Raw genomic sequence first — 26,574 nt, forward strand, 5'->3', positions numbered from 1 at the left:
ACCTTGCCTTGAACTCACTCACTGTCATAGCACCCACAACAGACTCTGGCAGCTTATTCCACTCATTTGCCACACTAAAAGTAAAGAACCCAGCTCTAACATCCTTGCTAACCACACTCTTGCCCAGCTTCCATAGCTGTCCCCCTAGTTCTCCCCCCACCAGTCCTGATCTCAAAAATATCCTCTGAATTAATCCTATAGAAACCCTTCAGCAATTTGAATGTCTCGATCATATCTCCCCTTTTCTGCCTATCAACCAATTTCTGCAACCCACAAATCTTCAACCTGTTCTCATAAGGTTCATTCCATAGACCTACTATCATCTATCATCTTGGTCACTTGCCTCTGGATCCTATCCACCTCCTCCCCATCAAGAAGAAACCTAGGTGACCAAATCTGAGCACAGTAGTCGAGATGAGGTCTTATCAAGGCTCAGTACAGAGGAACAATAACTTGCTTGTCTCTGCTCGTCAAAGTATTTTTCAACAACCAAGTGAGTTGATGAGCTGATTTAGGCACTTTTGCAACGTACCCCCTAAACTTCATCTCCCTATCCACCAACACTCCCAAGTGCCTGGCCTCATCAATCTCCTGGAGTACAGTTCCACCAATGTGGTATACCGCTGCTAATCTTTTCACCCCAAAATGCATAACTTTACATTTTGTCACATTAAATTGACATCCATTCTTCTTAGCCCAGAACTCCAATCTATCCAAATCATCCTACAAGATTTAGACATCTTCTGCATTCACTATTGCCCTACCCAACTTTGCATGATCAGGGAACAAATGAACTGTTCCTCTTAGATCCTTCCCTATATTGTTAATGAACAAATTAAACAGCAGTGATCCAAGAACAGAACCCTGCGGCACACCACGTTAATCAATGTTTTTGAAAATGAAGAAAATCATACAAAGTAAGTTTAGATTTTTGGCTGGTCAATAAACTTTTCTGAAATTTGCTACATACATCAAGTGCAAATTTAGCTTCATATTTCTGGAAAAATTTGTGAAAAAAAAATTCCATTTTGATGGCTCTTACTGATGCATAAATTTGCAGTGTAATTCAAATATTGCCCATAACTATAATTTCTGTTAATTACTAATAAAAAATAAAAATGTATATGCTAAAATATAAAACTAATGTAATATTTTATTACTTTTTGGTAATGAATTAATCCAGATCACAGCCAGCTATAGTATATAGATCTCTTCAGACCACAGCAAGTTTATTTTCTAATAATGTGGTTAAGTAAAAAATTAATTTAAGAACCCATATTACAGAGTTTTGATTAGGACTTTTCAGTATTTTGATATATATACAGCTGTGCTTGCTGACTGGATAACTGCTGACTTAGAATTGCAAATATAAATCATAATTAATATAATTCACTTTTATTACCTTTTCAAACAGTGATGTCAGAAGAAACAAAGTTCCAACAGTTATTCTAGTCAAGGCATCCCTTAAACACAAAGTTAAGCTATCTCCTTTCTGGAGTACCTATATAAAAACCATATTAGTTGTAAGTAACACAAATGGCAACAATCATTAGTTAACAAAATCAGGCTAAAACTATCCTTGTTTTCCAACTTCTATCTATGATAAAATATATGAACAACTTCCTCAAAATCTTGATTACATGGACATCAAATTATAACTGTAAATATAAAAAATTTAATACATGAAACCAAATAAGCATAATATATAAATTTGTTAGGGAATAATAAAGATTCATCTGTATTTTATGACTATAAAAACTTATACAAGTATTTGGGAACTTTTTTTAATTGTTGTTGTATAATACACTAAACAATGAAAACTGACTAGTTCAGCAAAAATCCATCTGATAGCATCATTAGAACTTTTTATGGAAGAAAACAAAGTAAATTTATCAAAATTACGATACACATTAAAGAGTAGATTTATAGTAATTGAATAGAACCAATCAACAACTGCAAAAATAATGCCAGCTCACGTGGGCGTCAGTGCATTCATAAAACAAACAACGTTCGCCAATATGTACAATTATTTTTTAATGGAAAAGTTTCTAAAACGATTTGTTCACATAAGGAGGTTTTATTGTATTCTAATCACAAAGAAATCAGACAATGAGGTTTTTCATAAGCCTAATCATACTGGACATTATCTTTATGCTCCATCCCTTCGTCATCCTTCTCAAAGACAAGGCGTAATTCACACCCCTTTTATGAACTAGGCAATCTCTGAACTGAAGATGACAAACTTGAGGAGGCAGTTCAAACCCTTTTCAATTTTTTGATTTTCGTAAAGTGAAGATCTGATCCTGACAGCCTCTATTTGGCCTGAAACCAGCTTGTTCTTCACCAAGTTTTTCTTCCACAATTCTTCTCAAGTATACTTGCATAAATCTTACCAGGAACAGTCAGTAGGGAAATACCCATGTAATTCTCACATTCAGTTTTATTTCTCTTTTTATATATGGGTACTATGAGAGCTCTGGGGGTGCTTAAGGGTCAAAGCTGTATAACTGAGAGAGACCTCCACATAGCCTTTAAAGGAATGCGGAGAACCGACCAGGGCTTCTGACCTAATGTCCAATCCTCACCTTCTCGTGGTGCACCCTGTTGGGTATCTACTTTGATACTGAACAAACGAGGATGGGCTGGCAATTTGGGATTTAGCCGACCAAATAGTATTCTTATTGGTTAAACCAAAATGAAAAATGATGGTACAACATGACAAAATTTCATGCTGGCTGGGGCGTCGCCCAGTTAAACAAGGTCCCCGTTGTTTTCGCCAGGGAACCAGAGCGAACAGCGAAAAGTCAGCTACTGGAACAAATCTGAAAACAAACCCCAACTCAACATCACCAGAGTTAAAGATCGGTACTATCAACGTAAGAAGCCTGAATGGCAAAGAAATGGAGCTAGCTGAGAAATTAGATAAGTACCAGATTGACATAATAGTGGAGACTGAAACAAAAAAGACAAAAACTGGTGAGATCTTTCTGTGCAATAAATACAAATTTTTTTTTTTCAGGCAATGACAATCAAGGAAAAGAAGGAGTAGCCATAGTATTCAACACAAAATACGAGGCTAATCTTCTTGAATGGCAGTCAGTCTCAAGTAGAGTAATGTGGGCAAATATGAGAATGAGGAACTGGTGAGATCTTTCTGTGCAATAAATACAAAATGTTATATTCAGGCAATGACAATCAAGGAAAAGAAGGAGTAGCCATAGTATTCAACACAAAATACGAGGCTAATCTTCTTGAATGGCAGTCAGTCTCAAGTAGAGTAATGTGGGCAAATATGAGAATGAGGAACTGGACAATGAGACTTATTTGGGCCTATGGTCCCACAGAAGGTTCTACTAAGGTACTATCAACGTAAGAAGCCTGAATGGCAAAGAAATGGAGCTAGCTGAGGAATTAGATAAGTACCAGATTGACATAATAGGAGTGACTGAAACAAAAAAGACAAAAACTGGTGAGATCTTTCTGTGCAATAAATACAAAATGTTATATTCAGGCAATGACAATCAAGGAAAAGAAGGAGTAGCCATAGTATTCAACACAAAATACGAGGCTAATCTTCTTGAATGGCAGTCAGTCCCAAGTAGAGTAATGTGGGCAAATATGAGAATGAGGAACTGGACAATGAGACTTATTTGTGCCTATGGTCCCACAGAAGGTTCTACTAAGGTAGAAGAAGAGGAATTTTTTGATGCTTTAGAAAAAGCAACTGACACAATGAAAAAGGAAAAGTTGGTCCTTGTTGGGGATCTAAATAGCAGAGTAGGAAATGATTGTGAGATACAAAAATATTTTGGGAAAATTTGGAGAAAAGAGCAAAGCTAATAATAATGGCAAATATCTGTTGGATTTCTGCTCAGGACATGGACTGGTTATTACTAACACCATGTTCTAACATAAAAATGTGCACAAATTCACATGGAGAGAAGAGGCTAGGAATAAGAAAAGTCTCATTGACTATGTTATTGTTGATAGTGATGTTTTCTCCCTGGTGCAGGACACCAGAGTGTACAGAGGATTTGAAATTGGAAGTGATCACCATTTAGTCTTAAGCAGGATAAAACTGAATTTCACATTGAAAAGAAGAACATGTAAGAAAGTTTTAAAGCGAATAAAAGTTGAGCAGCTCTCAGATGTGAACTGTAGACTAAAATACAGAAAGATAATTGAAAAAAAAATGAAAGAGTTTGAGAACAGGAATCAAACCTTGGAGATTCAGTGGCAAACTCTGAAGAAAACATTGATTGATTCTGCCAGAGAGGCATGTGGTGAGGTTGTGTGCAAGGATAAAAAAATCAGAACTCCCAGGTGGACACAGGAAGTTAAAGAGGCAGTGAAGGAAAAGAAGAAAGCATATCAAAAGTTCCTGTCAAATAAGTCAGCTTTTACTCTTACAGAATACAGAGACAAATGTAAGAAAGCTAAACAGTGTGTAAAACTAGCTAAACAAAAGCCATGGGAGGACTTTGGCAAGAATATAGAAAATAAATATCAAGAAGGTGGCAAAATATTATGGAGGTTGTTGAAGAAACTTAGGAATGGAGGAAAGAGTGCTGTAAAAGGAGTTAGAGATGATAAAGGTGAAATGAAAACAGGAGAAAAAGATATCCTTGAAGTATGGAGTAATTACTTTGAAAAACTGCTAAATGAAACAAGCAGTGATGACAGCACAGTGGCAAAAAACACTGACCTGGCATGCAGTCAGGAATACATATCCATACTTGAAGTAGAAAAAGCCATCAAAGGCTTGAAATGTGGAAAGGCAGCTGGAGTAGATGATATTCGACCAGAAATGCTCAAGTATGGAGGTATAAAAGTCTTACAGTGACTGCACTGCATAGTTCAGAATGCCTGGACAGAGGGACGAATTCCCAATGATTGGAGTAGCTCTCGTAGTACCTATATATAAAAAGGGAAATAAAACTGAATGTGAGAATTACAGAGGTATATCCCTATTGAGTGTTCTTGGTAAGATATATGCAAGTATACTCGAGAAACGGTTGAGAAGAATGTGGAAGAAAAGCTTGGTGAAGAAAACCTGGATTTAGGCCAAATAGAGGCTGTCAAGATCAGATCTTCACTTTACAACAAATAGTCGAGAAAGCATGGGAATATAACAAAGATCTGTATTTAAGTTTTGTCGATTTGGAAAAGGCATATGACAAGGTGCCAAGAGAGAAGCTATTGAATATGCTGCAGTTATATGATGTGAATGAGGCATTACATTAAGCAATACTTAGTCTTTATTTGAGTTGTAAGTCAGCAGTTAGAATTGAAGGAAGTACAGGAAGATGGTTTAATGTTAAATCTGGTGTGAGACAAGGATGTACATTATCCCCTCTATTATTCATTATCTTTATGGATCATATTATGAAGGAATGTGGTATTAAACCCGATATCAAAATTGGAGATGTTAATGTCAGCTCTTTGCTTTATGCAGATGATGTTATACTTCTAAATAAATCTGCTACAAGTCTGCAAGATTCTCTGACTAAATTGAATAGCTGTTGTAATAGATATGGTATGAAGGTTAGCAATAAAAAGACAAAGACAATGAAAATAGGCAGAATCATTGAAAATGTCAACTGTGTTGTGAATGGAGAACCTGTGGAACAAGTAAAACATTTCAGCTACTTAGGCACAATTTTTACTGAAGATGGTAAATTAAATATAGAAATAGACAACAGAATCAGCAGAGCTGGTATGGTGGGAAGTCAATTGAATAAATTCATATGGAATAAGAGAGAAATTAGTTGGAATACGAAATTAGCTGTATACAAGACAGTGTTCAAACCAGTTTTAACTTATGGATCTGAGAGCTGGGTCAGAAGTAAAACACTTGACCAAAGACTAGAGACCGCAGATATGAGAGTCCTGAGAAAGATTAGAGACGTGAACAGATGGCATCAATGGCAATATCATATTAAAAATGAGGATATTAGGAAAGAACTTAACATTGTCAGCATCCAGGAATGCGTTAGCAGAGCTAATCTCAGGTGGTATGATCACTTAAATAGAATGGGAGAGGAAAGATTAGCAAAACAAGTGTTCTCTGCCAGTTTGGCAGGAAAACGACCCAGAGGAAGACCAAGATATAGGTGGATTGATACGGTACAAAGTGCCATAGACGATAGAAATATAAGATCTGATAATGTTGGATTCCTGACAAGTAACAGACAGATTTCTAGGAAAATTGTAGATAGGAAGTTAGTAATGATGTAAATTTTTCACGTAGTACTGTCATATCCTGTACACCCCTTGAGGGTACATGGCAGGAATTTGATGATGATGATGATGATGAGAGCTCTCTCCAATCGTCGGGAATTTGTCCCTCTCTCCAGGCTTTCTGAACTATGCAGTGCAGCCACTGTAAGACTTTTATACCTCCACACTTCAGCATTTCTGGTCGAATATCATCTATTCCTGCTACCTTTCCACATTTCAAGCCTTTGATGGCTTATTTTACTTCAAGTATGATTATGTATTCCTGACTGCATGCCTAGTCAGTGTATTTTACCACTGTGCTGTCATCACTGCTTGTTTCATTTAACAGTTTTTCAAAGTAATTAATCCGTACTTCAAGGATATCTTTTTCTCCAGTTTTCATGTCACCTTTATCATCTCTAATTCCTTTTACAACACTCTTTCTTTCATTTCTGAGCTTCTTCAACAATGTCCAGAATATCTTGCCACCTTCTTGATATTTATTTTCTATGTTCTTGCCAAAATCTTCCCATCACTTCTGTTTAGCTTTCTTACATTTTCTCTGTATTCTTTAAGAGCACAAGTGGACTTATTTGCCAGGAACTTTTGATATGCTTTCTTCTTTTCCTTCACTGCCTCTTTAACTTCCCGTGTCCACCATGGAGTTCTGATTTTTCTATCCTTGCAGACAACCTCACCACATGCCTCTCTGGCTGAATCAATCAGGGTTTGCTTCAAGGCTTGCCACTGAACAGGAATCAAACCTTGGTGCTCCAAGATTTGGTTTCTGTTCTCAAACTCATTTTTTCTTCAATAATCTTTGTATTTTAGTCTACAGTTCACATCTGAGAGCTGCTCAACTTTTATTTGCTTTAAAACTTTCTTACATGTTCTTCTTTTCAATATGAAATTAAATTTTATCCTTCTCAAGACTAAATAGTGATCACTTCCAACTTCAAATCCTCTGTACATTCTGGTGTCCTGCACCAGGGAGAAAATATCACTATCGACAATAACATAGTCAATGAGACTTTTCTTATTCCTTGCCTCTTCTCTCCATGTGAATTCGTGCACATTTTTATATTGGAACATGGTGTTAGTAATAACCAGTCCATGTCCTGAACAGAAATCCAACAGATATTTGCCATTATTATTAGCTTTGCTCTTTTCTCCAAATTTTCCCAAAATATTTTTGTATATCTCACAATCATTTCCTACTCTGCTATTTAGATCCCCAACAAGGACCAACTTTTCCTTTTTCATTGTGTCAGTTACTTTCTCTAAAGCGTCAAAAAATTCCTCCACTTCTACCTTAGAACTTTCTGTGGGACCATAGGCACAAATAAGTCTCATTGTCCAGTTCCGCATTCTAATATTTGCCCACATCAATCTACTTGAGACTGTCTGCCATTCAAGAAGATTTGCCTCGTATTTAGTGTTGAATACTATGGCTGCTCCTTCTTTTCCTCGATTGTCATTCTGCGGGCTGCCGGCTGAAATTCTGCCATGCTGTACCATCATTTTGTGTTTTGGTTTAAGTCAATAAGAATACAATTTGGTCAGCTGAATCCCAAACCGCGAGCTCATCAGTATTCGTTCAGTATCCAGGTAGATACCCAACAGGGTGCACCACGAGAAGGTGAGGATTGAACATTAGGTCAGGAGCCCTGGTCGGTTCTCTGCATTCCTTTAAATGCTATGTGGAGGTCTCCTCTCAGTTATACAGCTTTGACCTTTAAGCACCTCCATTCTCATGAGTATATGTTGAAATATGTATCACCTCTGATGAATCTTTTCAGGTGGCTGTTGTGTGCAACCTAATAGCATATTTGTTTCTTTGCATCTTTAAGCAGTAAATGACTGAAAGTCATTTACTACTTATAGTAAATAAAGTAGTAGTAAATAAGTCACCACCATGCTTATTGGTGGAGGCTTGAAGTAGCATGTTAAAATTCCATATTTGGTTTTGTTTCATTCACATTAGATTAGGTTTGGATTATCTAACTCTTAACCTACCTACAGTAGTAATGTACAATAATCCCATCCATGAAAAGTTTGGAACCTCACATAGTGAAATTATCATAAAAAAGACTGAAATTATTAAATGAAGCAAAGCAGAACAATGGTAGAAAATATTTAAGAGGAATGCAATCAGAGAAATAATTCAATACTTGAGATAAAAGGCCTTCAGAAACTGAAACGTAGAAAGGCAACTGGAATGCATAATACCAAACACGAAGTATGACAGTTCCAATTGCATAATTCAGAAGATCAAACTCGAGATGATTGCGGTACAGCCTCATCACACCAATTTAAAATTATAAAATTTTCTAAAAGTTTATTTTTCACTTGGTTAGAGTATAATAAATTTAGTTTAATCCTTTATCCAAGTGTGAGCAAACAAAGTTTGCGCCTGAAAGTATCTTCAGAACTGGGGTAAGGTGATACAACACCAGGGCACTTCTTGCAAAGGTGGAGCAAGCTACGAACACTCCTATGTTAGTATCCCCCATAATGCAAAACACATCTCCACCTCTGCAAGGAGTGCCCTGGTGTTGTACCACCTTACCCCAGTCCTGAAGATACTTTCAGGTGCAAACTTTGTTTGCTCACATTTGGATAAAGGATTAAACTAAATTTATTATACTCTAACCAAGTGAAAAATAAACTTTCAACATCTTTCTCTAAATCCAGAGTAATTTATTAAAAAAAGGGTGGCACACCATTTGGCAACGCCTATAGGTAGAGATGACCTGCTAATGCTTCTGCCTGGTATCTCCACTTGGGCCTGGCTCCCACTAAAAAGACCACAATAAAGGTCAAAACTAGTCTGGGTTGTGGCCCTTCCCTTAATGCATAACATTAGACATATCCGCAAGGAGATGTATTTTGCATTATGGGAGATACTGAGATAGGAGTGATGCGAGAACTTTCTCCACCTTTGCAAGGAGTGCCCTAGTGTTGTACCACCTTACCCCAGTCCTGAAGATACTTTCAGGCACAAACTTTGTTTGCTCACACTTGGATAAAGGATTAAACTAAATTTATTATATAAAATTTTCTGTCAGTGTTACAGGAAAGATTTAAACCTAAATACCTAATATTAAACCTAATATTCAGATGGAAACTATTACACTTAGTTTTTCATTTGTAGATGACTATATCCTCTTAAATAAATCCATTATATACCTTTAAGAATCTTTAGCCATATGAAATAATTGCTAACAAATTTGGTATGAAAATCAGAAAAAAAAAAAAGCTACTAAAAATAGGTAAGAAAACAGATGGTTCTGGTGGCCCATTCCATAAAAAATGGTGCTATGTAAAGCATCATGTTTAAACAGAAAAGAAATAAATCCCCGGGGAATCTGAATATGCCCAGAATGGTGGTGTCAGGCCCTATGATATCGTCAGTCCATGAATGCTATAAAGAAACTCAAGCAGATATTGCTACTTGAAATGTAAGAGGATTGAATAAATGTGGGAAATTGGCTAATGTGATGAGAAAGATGGAGAGACTGAATATTAGTATACTAGGAATAAGTGAAACCTTCTGGAAAGGGTCATCAGATTTTGAGTTGAACTTTCCAAATGGCAAGATATATAAAGTATATATGTCAGGTGGCGAAATATCAAGGAGAAGTGTAGTGTTCATTGTAGAGAAGAAAACTAATGAAAACATCATGTCATCAAAAAATCAGATAGAGTAATGGCAATTCTAGTGAAGTCTAAACCTAGAGATATGCTGATCATTCAAATATATGCTCGTACAGAACAGAATGAGGAAGCAGAAATATATAACATGTATGATGAAATAGAATGATGTATAAAGGAAATTGGAGGGAAGAAAGATCGAGTTATTTGTGCTATGGGTGACTGGAACGCAAAAGTTGGATCAGAGAGAACATCTACACACATGGATGTAGATGTTCTCTTCGATCAATAACACAGTTTGATTTAAACTTTTAATATAGCTTGAATGGGGTGCTTAAGGGTCAAAGCTGTATAACTGAGAGGAGACCTCCACATAGCCTCTAAAGGAATGCGGAGAACCGACCAGGGCTTCTGACCTAATGTCCAATCCTCACCTTCTCGTGGTGCACCCTGTTGGGTATCTACTTTGATACTGAACGAACGAGGATGGGCTGGCAATTTGGGATTTAGCCGACCAAATTGTATTCTTATTGGTTAAAACAAAATAAAAAATGATGGTACAACATGACAAAATTTCATGCCGGCTGGGGCGTCGCCCGGTTAAACAAGGCCCCCGTTGTTTTCGCCAGGGAACCAGGGCGAACAGCGAAAAGTCAGCTACTGGAACAAATCTGAAAACAAACCCCAACTCAACATTAACAGAGTTAAAGATCGGTACTATCAATGTAAGAAGCCTGAATGGCAAAGAAATGGAGCTAGCTGAGGAATTAGATAAGTACCAGATCGACATAATAGGGGTGACTGAAACAAAAAAGACCAAAACTGGTGAGATCTTTCTGAGCAATAAATACAAAATGTTATATTCAGGCAATGATAATCAAGGAAAAGAAGGAGTAGCCATAGTATTCAACACAAAATACGAGGCTAATCTTCTTGAATGGCAGTCAGTCTCAAGTAGAGTAATGTGGGCAAATATGAGAATGGGGAACTGGACAATGAGACTTATTTGTGCCTATGGTCCCACAGAAGGTTCTACTAAGGTAGAAGTGGAGGAATTTTTTGAGGCTTTAGAAAAAGCAACTGACACAATGAAAAATGAAAAGTTGGTCCTTGTTGGGGATCTAAATAGCAGAGTAGGAAATGATTGTGAGACATACAAAAATATTTTGGGAAAATTTGGAGAAAAGAGCAAAGCTAATAATAATGGCAAATATCTGTTGGATTTCTGCTCAGGACATGGACTGGTTATTACTAACACCATGTTCCAACATAAAAATGTGCACAAATTCACATGGAGAGAAGAGGCTAGGAATAAGAAAAGTCTCATTGACTATGTTATTGTTGATAGTGATGTTTTCTCCCTGGTGCAGGACACCAGAGTGTACAGAGGATTTGAAATTGGAAGTGATCACTATTTAGTCTTGAGCAGGATAAAATTGAATTTCATATTGAAAAGAATAACATGTAAGAAAGTTTTAAAGCGAATAAAAGTTGAGCTGCTCTCAGATGTGAACTGTAGACTAAAATACAGAAATATTATTGAAAAGAAAATGAAAGAGTTTGAGAACAGGAATCAAACCTTGGAGATTCAGTGGCAAACTCTGAAGGAAACATTGATTGATTCTGCCAGAGAGGCATGTGGTGAGGTTGTGTGCAAGGATAAAAAAATCAGAACTCCCTGGTGGACACAGGAAGTTAAAGAGGCAGTGAAGGAAAAGAAGAAAGCATATCAAAAGTTCCTGGCAAATAAGTCAGCTTTTACTCTTACAGAATACAGAGACAAATGTAAGAAAGCTAAACAATGTGTAAAATTAGCTAAACAAAAGTCATGGGAGGACTTTGGCAAGAATATAGAAAATAAATATCAAGAAGGTGGCAAAATATTCTGGAGGTTGTTGAAGAAGCTTAGGAATGGAGGAAAGAGTGCTGTAAAAGGAATTAGAGATGATAAAGGTGAAATGAAAACAGGAGAAAAAGATATCCTTGAAGTATGGAGTAATTACTTTGAAAAACTGCTAAATGAAACAAGCAGTGATGACAGCACAGTGGTAAAAAACACTGACCAGGCATGCAGTCAGGAATACATATCCATACTTGAAGTAGAAAAAGCCATCAAAGGCTTGAAATGTGGAAAGGCAGCAGGAGTAGATGATATTCGACCAGAAATGCTGAAGTATGGTGGTATAAGAGTCTTACAGTGGCTGCACTGCATAGTTCAGAAGGGCTGGACAGAGGGACGAATTCCCGATGATTGGAGTAGAGCTCTCATAGTACCCATATATAAAAAGGGAAATAAAACTGAATGTGAGAATTACAGAGGTATTTCCCTACTGAGTGTTCCTGGCAAGATCTATGCAAGTATACTTGAGAAACAGTTGAGAAGAATTGTGGAAGAAAAGCTTGGTGAAGAACAAGCTGGATTCAGGCCAAATAGAGGCTGTCAGGATCAGATCTTCACTTTACGACAAATAGTCGAGAAAGCATGGGAATATAACAAAGATCTGTATTTGAGTTTTGTCGATTTGGAAAAGGCTTATGACAAGTTGCCAAGAGAGAAGCTATTCAATACGCTGCAGTTATATGGTGTCAATGGGGCATTATATCAAGCAATACTTAGTCTTTATTTGAGTTGTGAGTCAGCAGTTAGAATTGAAGGACATACAGGAAGATGGCTTAATGTTAAATCTGGTGTGAGACAAGGATGTACATTATCCCCTCTGTTATTCATTATCTATATGGATCACATTATGAAGGAATGTGGTATTAAACCTGATATCAAAATTGGAGATGTTAATGTCAGCTCTTTGCTTTATGCGGATGATGTTATACTACTAAATAAATCCGCTACAAGTCTGCAAGATTCTCTGACTAAATTGAATAGCTGTTGTAATAGATATGGTATGAAGGTCAGCAATAAAAAGACAAAGACAATGAAAATAGGCAGAATCATTGAAAATGTCAACTGTGTTGTGAATGGAGAACCTGTGGAACAAGTAAAACATTTCAGCTACTTAGGCACAATTTTTACTGAAGATGGTAAACTAAATATAGAAATAGACAACAGAATCAGCAAAGCTGGTATCGTGGGAAGTCAATTGAATAAATTCATATGGAATAAGAAAGAAATTAGTCGGAACACTAAATTAGCTGTATACAAGACTGTGTTCAAACCAATTTTAACTTATGGATCTGAGAGCTGGGTCAGAAGTAAAACACTTGACCAAAGACTAGAGACCGCAGATATGAGAGTCCTGAGAAAGATTAGAGGCGTGAACAGATGGTATCAATGGCAATATCATATTAAAAATGAGGATATTAGGAAAGAACTTGACATTGTTAGCATCCAGGAATGCATTAGCAGAGCTAATCTCAGATGGTATGGTCACTTAAATAGAATGGGAGAGGAAAGATTAGCAAAACAAGTGTTCTCTGCCAGGTTGGCAGGAAAACGACCCAGAGGAAGACCAAGATATAGGTGGATTGATACGGTACAAAGTGCCTTAGACGATAGAAATATAAGATCTGATAATGTTGGAGTCTTGACAAGTAACAGACTGATTTGGAGGAAAATTGTAGATAGGAAGTTAGTAATGATGTAATTTTTTCATGTAGTACTGTCATATCCTGTACACCCCTTGAGGGTACATGGCAGGAATTTGATGATGATGATGATGATGATATAGCTTGAATTTTATTCTTCAAGCTTGCAAACATATGAAAGAATTAAACCAAGAATCAGCAATAGAAAAAATTAAAAAATATAAACATAAATGGATGGAACATGTTCAAAGAATGAAAATAGAAAGATTACCAAAACAAGCCTTAAAGTACAATCCATTATTAGGAAAAAGAAAACCAGGACGGCCTCTTAAAAGATTCAGTGATGACTTCTAAGGCAGAACAGGCGAAGGTAGGCCTAAATCCTTGATATGCATGATGATGATCCAAACATACAAGGCAGTGTTCAAAGCAATTTTAACAGGTAAATCTAAAAGTTTTGAGGAAAATTAGGATAACTGATGTTACCAATGGCAGAACTATATTAAAAATGAAGATATATATATATAAAGTCAGCAACTGTTAATATTCAATAATGTGACAAGCAGTAACAAATTTAAGATGGAATAGTCAGATGGAAACAAAATAGAAAAAGAACTAGAGGCCAATCAAGATACAGATGGGCTGATGCAGTTAGGAGTGCTGTAGAAAATCAGAATGCAAGAGCCGATAAAATCAGAAACCTGACAACAACAGATCAACATGAAATAAAACTGTTGACTGGAAAACTAGTCATGAAATATTACTTATACTGGAACTACCATAATATCTGGCACACCAGAAAACAATAAGTAAATGGAATAAGTAATTCAGTAAATGGAATTTTTCATGTCTGGTCTCTAGATCAGAGTTCCTGGATGAATTGCATCTATGATGTTAAGATGTCATAGAATTCCAATTTTTGGTGAAAATTCATGTATTTTATTCGTGTGTTTGTAGCATTTATATATTTAATAAATATATAAATGCTACACAAAGCTAATAATAATGGCAAATATCTGTTAGATTTCTGCTCAGGACATGGACTGGTTATTACTAACACCATGTTCCAACATAAAAATGTGCACAAATTCACATGGAGAGTAGAGGCTAGGAATAAAAGTCTCATTGACTATGTTATTGTTGATAGTGATGTTTTCTCCCTGGTGCAGGACACCAGAGTGTACAGATAATTTGAAATTGGAAGTGATCACTATTTAGTCTTGAGCAGGACAAAATTGAATTTCATATTGTAAAGAATGACATGCAAGAAAGTTTAAAGCGAATAAAAGTTGAGCAGCTCTCAGATGTGAACTGTAGACTAAAATACACAAATATTATTAAAGAAAAATGAAAGAGTTTGAAAGCAGGAACCAAACTTTGGAGATTTAGTGGCAAGCCCTGAAGAAAACACTGATTGATTCAGCCAGAGAGGCATATGGTGAGGTTGTCTGCAAGGATAGAAAAATTAGAACTCCATGGTGGATATAGGAAGTTAAAGAGGCAGTGAAGGAAAACAAGAAAGCATATTAAAAGTTCCTGGCAAATAAGTTAGTATGTGCTCTTAGAGAATATAGAGACAAATGCAAGAATGCTAAACACTGTGTAAAACTAGCTAAACAAAAGTCATGGGAGGACTCTTTGGCAAGAATATAGAAAATAAATATCAAGAAGGTGGTAAGATATTCTGGAGGTTGTTGAAGAAGCTTAAAAATGGAGGAAAGAGTGCTGTAAAAGGAGTTAGAGATGATAAAGGTGACATGAAAACAGGAGAAAAAGATATCCTTGAAGTATGGAGTAATTACTTTGAAAAACTGCTAAATGAAACAAGCAGTGATGACAGCACAGTGGCAAAAAACACTGAGTCAGGAATACATATCCATACTTGAAGTAGAAAAAGCCATCAAAGGTTTGAAATGTGGAAAGGCAGCTGGAGTAGATGATATTTGACCAGAAATGCTGAAGTATGGTGGTATAAGAGACTTACAGTGGCTGCACGGCATAGTCCAGAAAGCCTGGACAGAGGGACAAATTCCCGATGATTGGAGTAGAGCTCTCATAGTACCCATATATAAAAAGGGAAATAAAACTGAATGTGAGAATTACAGAGGTATTTCCCTACTGAGCGTTCCTAGCAAGATCTATGCAAGTATACTTGAGAAACGGTTGAGAAGAATTGTGGAAGAAAAGCTTGGTGAAGAACAAGCTGGATTCAGGCCAAACAGAGGCTGTCAGGATCAGATTTTCACTTTATGACAAATAGTCGAGAAAGCATGGGAATATAACAAAGATCTGTATTTAAGTTTTGTCGATTTGAAAAAGGATATGACAAGGTGCCAAGAGAGAAGCTATTCAATACGCTGCAGTTATATAGTGTCAATGGGGGCATTATATCGATCAATACTTAGTCTTTATTTGAGTTGTAAGTCAGCAGTTAGAATTGAAGGAAGTACAGGATGATGGTTTAATGTTACATCTGGTGTGAGACAAGGATGTACATTATCCCCTCTGTTATTCATTATCTATAGATCACATTATGAAGGAAAGTGGTATTAAACATCTCATCTCATCATCATCGTTATACCCTCTTTTACCTTGCGGTGTCGAGGGTCCATTGATCATCGGACCACACTCCGTTTACAGGATAAGGTGGTCAGCCTTATGCCCCGGTGTATCCTATGGCCTGTAGTGTTGTGTTCTCAAGGCCAGTTTGCCTGCATTGCGGGATGAAAAACCCCAGAATAAACCTGGGAAAAAACCCTGCTGTCCACGCCCAAGACTGGCTAACTTGGCTATGGCTGAGGAAGATCCTTCTACTCCTCATGTCACCGACGGGAATTGAACCTAGGACACTCCTTCCCGAGGCATATGGTTGCGAAGCGCATAGCCACTAGGCTAACCGCGCGGACTTTCGCGCGTGGTATTAAACATGATATCAAAATTGGAGACGTTAATGTCAGCTCTTTGCTTTATGCAGATGATTTTATACTTCTAAATAAATCTGCTACAAGTTTGCAAGATTCTCTGACCAAATTGAATAACTGTTGTAATAGATATGGTATGAAGGTTAGCAATAAAAAGACAAAGACAATGAAAATAGGTAGAATCATTGAAAATGTCAACTGTGTTGTGAATGGAGAACCTGTGGAACAAGTAAAACATTTCAGCTACTTAGGCACGATTTTTACTGAAGATGGTAAATTAAATATAGAAATAGACAACAGAATCAGCAAAGCTGGTATGGTGGGAAGTCAATTGAATAAATTCATATGGAATAAGAGAGAAATTAGTCAGAACACTAAATTAGCTGTATACAAGACAGTGTTGAAACCAGTTTTAACTTATGGATCTGAGAGCTGGGTCAGAAGTAAAACACTTGACCAAAGACTAGAGACCGCAGATATGAGAGTCCTGAGAAAGATTATAGGCATGAATAGATGGCATCAATGGCAATATCATATTAAAAACGTGGATTGATACGGTACAAAGTGCCTTAGATGATAGAAATATAAGATCTGATAATGTTGGAGTCTTGACAAGTAACAGACTGATTTGGAGGAAAATTGTAGATAGGAAGTTAGTAATGATATAATTTTTTCATGTAGTGCTATCATATCCTGTAGACCCCTTGAGGGTACATGGCAGGAATTTGATGATGACGATGATAAATGCTACACAGGGTGTCCACATTGGACCTCCTTAGTTTCAAAGAATGGTAAAAAAATCTAAATGCAGAAATACGCAAGGTTTGGATTGTTCAAACGTTCTGGAGACTTGCCACTGGCATTTGGAGGCCATGCACCACTGATCCACCACTTGACCCTGTGAAGAGTGGCCATGCAACTCTTGATAGGGTCTTCTGTCAGCAGTGGATCAGACGTGAGGACAAATTACGTGGCCACCATGATCGCCGGATCTTATCCCACTTGATTATTCTTGTCTGAGTATGTGAAGGACACAGCCCATGCAACTAAAGTGGACAGCCTGCTAGAGAACCTGGTCAGAGATAGACTATCGACTTGACATTTTGTGTGTCCTAGTAAAGGAGCACATGAAGAAGTGTACTGATTTTTTTTTTATTACAAAAACTTAGTGAGCGTTCCTTCTCATTTGTACAATTTTGACACCATGGTCCATGCACTTAAGTTGTAGTAGCACGTTGAAACTAGGGAGGTCCAATGTGGACACCCTGTATATATTTTTTGCATATGGCAATACTTTATACAAAATAAAGTAATTCAAAGTTCTGAAGCCTTTAAAATTGTAATGTAGTCAGTAACTAAAGTATACTGAACATATGTTTTAATAAATGTAACTTAACACTTTAATAAATGTAACTTAACTCTGTTCATAAATATTTGAGTTTCATAACTTTTGATGGTATAAAATGTATATTCAAACAATATAATGCAAACAGAGTACTAATAATATAACAGTAGTACAAACCTTAAGAATATGTATACAATTTGTAATTAGATGATGTTTTGCAACGATTTCATGATGAACAGAATTATTATGATGATTTTGTGTGTCCTAGTAAAGGAGCACATGAAGAAGTGTACTGATTTTTTTTTTATTACAAAAACTTAGTGAGCGTTCCTTCTCATTTGTACAATTTTGACACCATGGTCCATGCACTTAAGTTGTAGTAGCACGTTGAAACTAGGGAGGTCCAGTGTGGACACCCTGTATATATTTTTTGCATATGGCAATACTTTATACAAAATAAAGTAATTCAAAGTTCTGAAGCCTTTAAAATTGTAATGTAGTCAGTAACTAAAGTATACTGAACATATGTTTTAATAAATGTAACTTAACACTTTAATAAATGTAACTTAACTCTGTTCATAAATATTTGAGTTTCATAACTTTTGATGGTATAAAATGTATATTCAAACAATATAATGCAAACAGAGTACTAATAATATAACAGTAGTACAAACCTTAAGAATATGTATACAATTTGTAATTAGATGATGTTTTGCAACGATTTCATGATGAACAGAATTATTATGATAATTGGTGATGTCGCATACAACCATTTTGGACATTTTACTTGCAGCATCTGACAAGTCATCTTCATTTGTAACATCACAATTTATAACCTGAAAAACAAAAGATTTAATTAAATTGTACTAGCAAAAAGTTATATAGAAGAAAAATTATTTTTATAAATTATATTAAACTTGAGAACCAGAAGTGTTCATGCCAAAAGTGATATAGTACTTAATGAATGTGTAAAAAGGAGTAAAAATAAAAGTGCTTAGAGAATGAAGAGAGGAATGAGTAAAGGGGAATGAAGTAGAATGTCCAAAATGGTGAATCAGAAGGAAAGTAACATGACAGAAAATAAGGAAAGATGAGAATGCGGGTTGTAATTAGAGAAACAGCAACTCATAATCTTTCACAAGATGAAGTGTGAACTAGAGCAACTAGAAAAATCCAGCAAGTGGTACCAGAGGGAAAAAAAAAAAAAAAAAAAAAAAAAAAAACATTGGCAAGAAAGAAGGGTAAGGAGACTATGAGTGAAAAGAGGGAAAGCAAATAGCAATATTGAACTGCATCCACAATGCTAAGGTATAATATAATTCTGATCTCTCAGGGAAATTCATGTATTTTTCCAAAATCTTCACCACCAATCCTCTGAGATACTGATTGGTCAATAGTTGGATACATCAGTCTTTGCAATGGGATTTAGCATAAATTCTTTCCACTCGTGTGGAATCTTCCCTGTTCTGAGACTCAATTATATAGCCTGGTCTAAGGAATAGTCAATTCAGCTGAGCACTCTTTTAGCATTCACATGATATCCCATTAATCCCTATTGCTGAATCTTATTCAGTTCGTGCCACAGCTCTAATACCTCCTTCTCATACACCTGAGTTTCGTCATCTAATGAAGTAATAGCAGTGAGCTCAATGTTGCATACACCAGGTTGACAGCTTTTAGCAAAAAATATTTTAAAATAAAACAATGCACAATAGGAAGAGATTTAGAAATGAAAAACTCAAAAACAAAGAGATTAGAAATAAATTTATAACAACTTTACAGGATAAATGGGATAAACTCGAATAAAGAGAAGGATATAAAGGATATAAGATATAAACATAGAGGGAAAAATAAACTAAGATTAAAGACATGCTAATAAGCACATCGGAAAAGATATTGGGATTTCGAACTAATACAGACAAAGAATGGATATCAGAAAACACTAAATTAAAAATAGAGGAGAGAGATAGAATAAAAGAGAAATTGTTACAGATTGGCAAAAATGTTGAACAAGAACAAGCAGAAAGATATAGAGCAATTAACAAAGAAATAAAAAGAAGTGCAAGAAATGATAAAAGAAAATACATAGAGAATCTAGCACAAGAGGCAGAGGATGCTGCATATATAAATGATACTAGAAAGTTGTATGATATTACAAGGAAATTAAGTGGAAAAAGAAACAAATGGATAGTTCCCATATACAATAAAGAAGGAAAACTATTATTAAATGAAAAAGAACAGATAAATAGATGGGTGGAATTCTTCTCGGAGAAATTTCAAGAAATGACTGATGGTGACCAGAGCCTAGAATTAAATGAACAAAACGTATCATTTGATATAAATTTAAACGAAATAACAAAAATAGAAATTACAAAAGCAATAACTCAGATCAAAACAGGAAAAGCACCGGGAGCAGACAACATAACAGGCGATATACTAAAAGCAATAATAAATTTAGTTTAATCCTTTATCCAAGTGTGTGCAAACAAAGTTTGCACCTGAAAGTGGGAGCCAGGCGTAAACTTTGTTTGCACCTGACTCCCACTGAAGAGACCTCAATAAAGGTCGAAACTAGTCTAGGTAGTGGCCCTTCCCTTAATGCATAACATTATACATATCTGCAAGGAGATGTGTTTTGCATTATGGGAGATACTGAGATAGGAGTGTTGGTAGCTTGCTCCACTTTTGCAAGGAGTTGCCCGGTGTTGTATCACTTTACCCCCAGTCCTGAAGATACTTTCAGGTGCAAACTTTGTTTGCAAACACTTGGATAAAGAATTAAACTAAATTTATTATAGTCTGACCAAGTGAAAAAAAAAAAACTTTCAATACTAAAAGCAAATCCAAAACTTATAGCAGAGATATTATATCCCTTACTAAATAAGATATGGCAGAAAGAAAAGTGGCCTAAGGAATGGAATACTGGATTACTGGTTAAATTACCCAAAAATGGGAACCTATCTGAATGCAAAAATTGGAGAGGTATAACATTGCTGAGTGTTATAAATAAAATACTAGCAAGGATAATACTAGAAAGAATCAAAAGAGAAATAGAAAAACAACTAAGATCAGAACAGGCCAGGATTTAGAGCCAACAGATCATGCATCGACCACACTGCTATCTTACGAATTATCATAGAACAATCATTAGAATGGCAGGCAAGCTTATATTTAAATTTTATCGATTTTGAACAAGCTTTCGACAGTATAAACAGATCTTCCCTATGGAAATTACTTAAGACATTATGGACTATCAGAAAAAATAAGAATAATTAAAAAAATGCATGAAGATTTTAAAATTAAAGTAATACATGGAAATACCCTCCCAGAACCATTTAAAACAAAGACAGGAGTAAGGCAAGGTTGTATACTCTCCCCCACAATGTTTTTAATTATCATAGACTGGGTGATGAGAAAAGTATCTCATGGAAATACAGGATTACAATGGTTACTTCAAAACCAACTTCACAATATCGATTTTGCAGACGATATCTACTTACTTTCACAGAAGCACCAACATATAGAACAAAAAACAACAACACTTGTAGAAACAGCCAAAAAAGTTGTTCTTAGGATAAATAAAAAATAAAACAATGTTGATGAAAATAAAGGTAAAGCAAAATAAACAAATAACAATAGAAGAAACACTGCTTAAAGAAGTAGAACAGTTTATATACTTTGGTTCAATAGTATCAATAAAAGGAGGAACTACTGAAGATATAAATATAAGGAAACAGCTGACTTATTCAACTTTCAATCAACTCAGGAATATTTGTAAAAACAAGAATTTGTCTATAAAAACTAAAATGAGAATATTTAACTTAAATGTAAAGGCAATACTAATGTATTGCCTTTACATTTTTATCCATCCACGTATATTTATCAGAAACGTGGATGTTAAACAAAAAGATAGCTAACAATGTCCAGGTCTTCCTAAATAAGTGCTTAAGAATGATACTGGGAATATATTGGCCAAAACAAACCAGAAACCCATGTTGCAACAGATACGCAAAAGGAAATGAAGATGGTTGGGGCATGTGTTGAGGAAAGAAGATAAAATAATAGTAAAACAGGCTCTAGATTGGAACCCACAGGGTAAAAGAAGACGAGGAAGGTCAAGAGAAACATGGAAAAGAACAATACTGAAAGAAATAACAAATATTAATAAAAACTGGAACCAAATAAAAGCAGAAGCAAAAAACAGAGTCCAGTGGAAGACCTATGCTCCCAGGTGGAGTGAAGAGGATTAATTAAGTGCAGAGCCAGTTTATTTTCATACTCAGTTTCTTTCCGTACAACAGTTGACTCTTCTGGCCAACGGCTTATAATTTTCATAATGAATATCGTTCTTATGCAAACGGTATTCCTTCCACATCATCCTTTTCTTATGTATCTCTTGCTTAATGAGATTACACATACATTTCACTCCTACCCTATTTATTCGAACCCTAAGGATACATTCTGATATCACATAATTAAAGTATTTTTAAAATACTTCACACACGCTGTTGATACCTTGGTATTGCTTCAGACCTAGAAGTGTTACCATAGTCGAAATAATGCAGAAATTCCATAAACAAGTAGTAGTCAAAAAGTGTCACACCTTATTACTAAAATACTCTGGATTAGTTAGGCTCCCACTGATGAGACCTCAATAAAGGTTCAACCTGATCTGGGTAATGGCTCTTCTCATAATGCATAGCATTATGGGATACTAAGCCAATTATTGTGAAGTAATTAGCCTCTATATACAAATAGATCAGTCATGATGTTAATTCACACAAAATTTTTATTTGCTTACATTTGGATAAAGGATAAAATCAAGAAGATAACTTATTTAAGTTAAGGGATATTACATCCCATATTATTTCTTAGCCGAATAAGAAACTCAAAGAGTTTCATGTCGAATATAGAAACTATATAAAGTTCGGCGATTCCAAGCGTAAGCAAATACCTGGATAGTGCAACACCTGACCCATTTGGTAGTGCAAACTCAGGCAACTCATAGTAAGAGGTGAGCAAGCTCCAATCACTATTCTTGATATTTACCCATAATGTGAACTTAGCTCCTAAGAGCTGTATTACTGTTCTACATTATGAGAGAAGGTCGCTACCCAGACCGGTTTCAACCTTTATTGAGGTCTCATCAGTGAGTAGGTGACAATGAGCAAGAAGGTGACAATAAATTGCTAATTATATGAAGAGCCAAAGGCTTCAATTCGGTGACATGAACTTATTTAACACGTTCGCTGCCACGCTACTTCGGCATAGTCTGTTTCCATACGCCGAGCAATTTCACTTCTTCAAGGTCAGTACGGTAATCTCGTTGCCGACGGTAAGCGTCATACGAGTATACTCGTAGCTGGCGTGTGCAGAGCACATACCATCTATGAGTATACACAGTTTTGTTGCTAGCTCCACAAGCCAAACATTTTCACTTCTTCAAGGTCAGTACAGTAATCTCGTTGCCTGCAGTAAGCGTCATACGAGTATACTCGTAGTTGGCAGCGAACGTATTAAGGAAAATTACATCGCATAAGACCTCAATAAAGGTTGAAACCGGTCTGGGTAGTGACCTTCTCTCATAATGTAGAACAGTAATACAGCTCTTAGGAACTAAGTTCACATTACGGGTAAATACCAAGAATAGTGATCAGAGCTTGCTCCACCTTACTATGAGTTGCCTCAGTTTGCACTACCAAATGGGTCAGGTGTTGCATTATCCAGGTATTTGCTTACGCTTGGAATCGCCGAACTTTATATAGTTTCTATATTCGGCATGAAACTCTGAGTTTCTTATTCGGCTAAGAAACAATATGGGACGTAATATCAACATCATCAAATTCCTGCCGTGTACCCTCAAGAGGTGTACAGGATATGATAGTACTATATGAAAAAAAATTACATTACTACCACCTTCCTATATACAATTTTCCCCCAAATCAGTGTGTTGCTTGACAAGACTCCAACATTATCAGATCTTATATTTCTATCGTCTAAGGCACTTTGTACCATATCAATCCACCTATATCTTGGTCTTCCTCTGGGTCGTTTTGCTGCCAACCTGGCACAGAACACTTGTTTTGCTAATCTTTCTTTGCCCATTCTGTTTAAGTGACCATACCACCTGAGATTAGCTCTGCTAACGCATTCCTGGATGCTGACAATGCCAAGTTCTTTCCTAATATCCTCGTTTTTAATATGATACTGCCAGTGATGCCATCTGTTCACGCCTATAATCTTTCTCAGGACTCTCATATCTGTGGTCTCTGGTCTTTGGTCAAGTGTTTTACTTCTGACCCAGCTCTCAGATCCATAAGTTAAAACTGGTTTGAACACTGTCTTGTATACAGCTAATTTAGTGTTCCGACTAATTTCTTTCTTATTCCATATGAATTTATTCAATTGACTTCCCACCATACCAGCTTTGCTGATTCTGTTGTCTATTTCTATATTTAATTTACCATCTTCACTAAAAATCGTGCCTAAATAGCTGAAATGTTTTACTTGTTCCAGAGGTTCTCCATTCACAACACAGTTGACATTTTCACTGTCTTTGTCTTTTTATTGCTGACCTTCATACCATATCTATTACAACAGCTATTCAATTTAGTCAAAGAATCTTGCAGACTTGTAGCGGATTTATTTAGAAGTATAACATCATCTGCATAAAGCTAACATTAACATCTCCAATTTTGATATCATGTTTAATACCACTTTCCTTCATAATATGATCCATATAGATAATGAATAACAAAGGGGATAATGTACATCCTTGTCTCACACCAGATTTAACATTAAACCATCTTCCTGTACTTCAATTCTAACTGCTAACTTACAACTCAAATAAAGACTAAGTATTGCTTGATATAATGCCCCATTGATACCATATAGCTGTAGCGTATCGAATAGCTTCTCTCTTGGCACTTTTTCATATGCCTTTTCCAAATCGACAAAACTTAAATACAGATCTTTGTTATATTCCCATGATTTCTCCATTATTTGTCGTAAAGTGAAGACTTGATCCTGACAGCCTCTATTTGGCCTGAATCCAGCTTGTTCTTCACTAAGCTTTTCTTTCACAATTCTTCTCAACCGTTTCTCAAGTATACTTGCATAGATCTTGCCAGGAACGCTCAGTAGGGAAATACCTCCGTAATTCTCACATTATTTTATTTCCCTTTTTATATATGAGTACTATGAGAGCATTACTCCAATCATCAGGAATTCGTCCCTCTGTCCAGGCTTTCTGAACTATACAGTGCAGCCACTGTATGACTTTTATACCTCCATACTTGAGCATTTCTAGTTGAATATCATCTGCTCCTGCTGCCTTATCTTATGAAGTACCAGATCGACATAATAGGGGTGACTGAAACAAAAAAGACAAAAACTGGTAAGATCTTTCTGAGCAATAAATACAAAATGTTATATTCAGGCAATGACAATCAAGGAAAAGAAGGAGTAGCCATGGTATTCAACACAAAATACGAGGCTAATCTTCTTGAATGGCAGTCAGCCTCAAGTAGAGTAATGTGGGCAAATATGAGAATGAGGAACTGGACAATGAGACTTATTTGTGCCTATGGTCCCACAGAAGGTTCTACTAAGGTAGAAGTGGAGGAATTTTTTGAGGCTTTAGAAAAAGCAACTGACACAATGAAAAAGGAAAAGTTGTTCCTTGTTGGGGATCTAAATAGCAGAGTAGGAAATGATTGTGAGACATACAAAAATATTTTGGGAAAATTTGGAGAAAAGAGCAAAGCTAATAATAATGGCAAATATCTGTTGGATTTCTGTTCAGGACATGGACTGGTTATTACTAGCACCATGTTCCAACATAAAAATGTGCACAAATTCACATGGAGAGAAGAGGCTAGGAATAAGAAAAGTCTCATTGACTATGTTATTGTTGATAGCGATGTTTTCTCCCTAGTGCAGGACACCAGAGTGTACAGATAATTTGAAATTGGAAGTGATCACTATTTAGTCTTGAGCAGGACAAAATTGAATTTCATATTGTAAAGAATGACATGCAAGAAAGTTTAAAGCGAATAAAAGTTGAGCAGCTCTCAGATGTGAACTGTAGACTAAAATACACAAATATTATTAAAGAAAAATGAAAGAGTTTGAAAGCAGGAACCAAACTTTGGAGATTTAGTGGCAAGCCCTGAAGAAAACACTGATTGATTCAGCCAGAGAGGCATATGGTGAGGTTGTCTGCAAGGATAGAAAAATTAGAACTCCATGGTGGATATAGGAAGTTAAAGAGGCAGTGAAGGAAAACAAGAAAGCATATTAAAAGTTCCTGGCAAATAAGTTAGTATGTGCTCTTAGAGAATACAGAGACAAATGTAAGAAAGCTAAACAGTGTGTAAAACTAGCTAAACAAAAGTCATGGGAGGACTTTGGCAAGAACATAGAAAATAAATATCAAGAAGGTGGCAAAATATTATGGAGGTTGTTGAAGAAGCTTAGAAATGGAGGAAAGAGTGCTGTAAATGGAATTAGAGATGATAAATGTGACATGAAAACTGGTGAAAAAGATATCCTTGAAGTATGGAGTAATTACTTTGAAAAACTGCTAAATGAAACAAGCAGTGATGACAGCACAGTGGCAAAAAACACTGCACCAGGCATGCAGTCAGGAATACATATCCATACTTCAAGTAGAAAAAGCCACTAAAAGTCTGAAATGTTGAAAGACAGTTGGAGTAGATTATATTCGACCAAAAATGCTCAAGTATGGAGGTATAAAAGTCTTACAGTGGCTGCACTGCATAGTTCAGAATGCATGGACAGAGGGACGAATTCCCAATGATTGGAGTAGCTCTCGTAGTACCTATATATAAAAAGGGAAATAAAACTGAATGTGAGAATTACAGAGGTATATCC

At 36.1% G+C, this 26,574-nt stretch overlaps 1 protein-coding gene across 1 annotated transcript in view; it reads right to left on the reverse strand.

Annotated features, from left to right (window-relative positions):
• aft (cap methyltransferase 2) overlaps positions 1-26,574 on the reverse strand; it is a 163,225-nt gene that overhangs the window by 24,915 nt on the left and 111,736 nt on the right. Inside the window, exons 10-11 of the mRNA XM_090404767.1 lie at positions 18,354-18,515; positions 1,403-1,501 (exon numbers count right to left, since the gene is read on the reverse strand). Coding sequence (XP_090260893.1) covers positions 1,403-1,501; positions 18,354-18,515 — 261 coding nt within the window. The remainder of the gene's footprint in view (positions 1-1,402; positions 1,502-18,353; positions 18,516-26,574) is intronic.

Source organism: Typopeltis vanoorti, chromosome 15, assembly GCF_054136105.1.
Source record: "Typopeltis vanoorti isolate ZY-2024b chromosome 15, IOZ_Tvanoo_1.0, whole genome shotgun sequence".
Classification (NCBI taxonomy): Eukaryota; Metazoa; Arthropoda; class Arachnida; order Uropygi; family Thelyphonidae; genus Typopeltis; species Typopeltis vanoorti.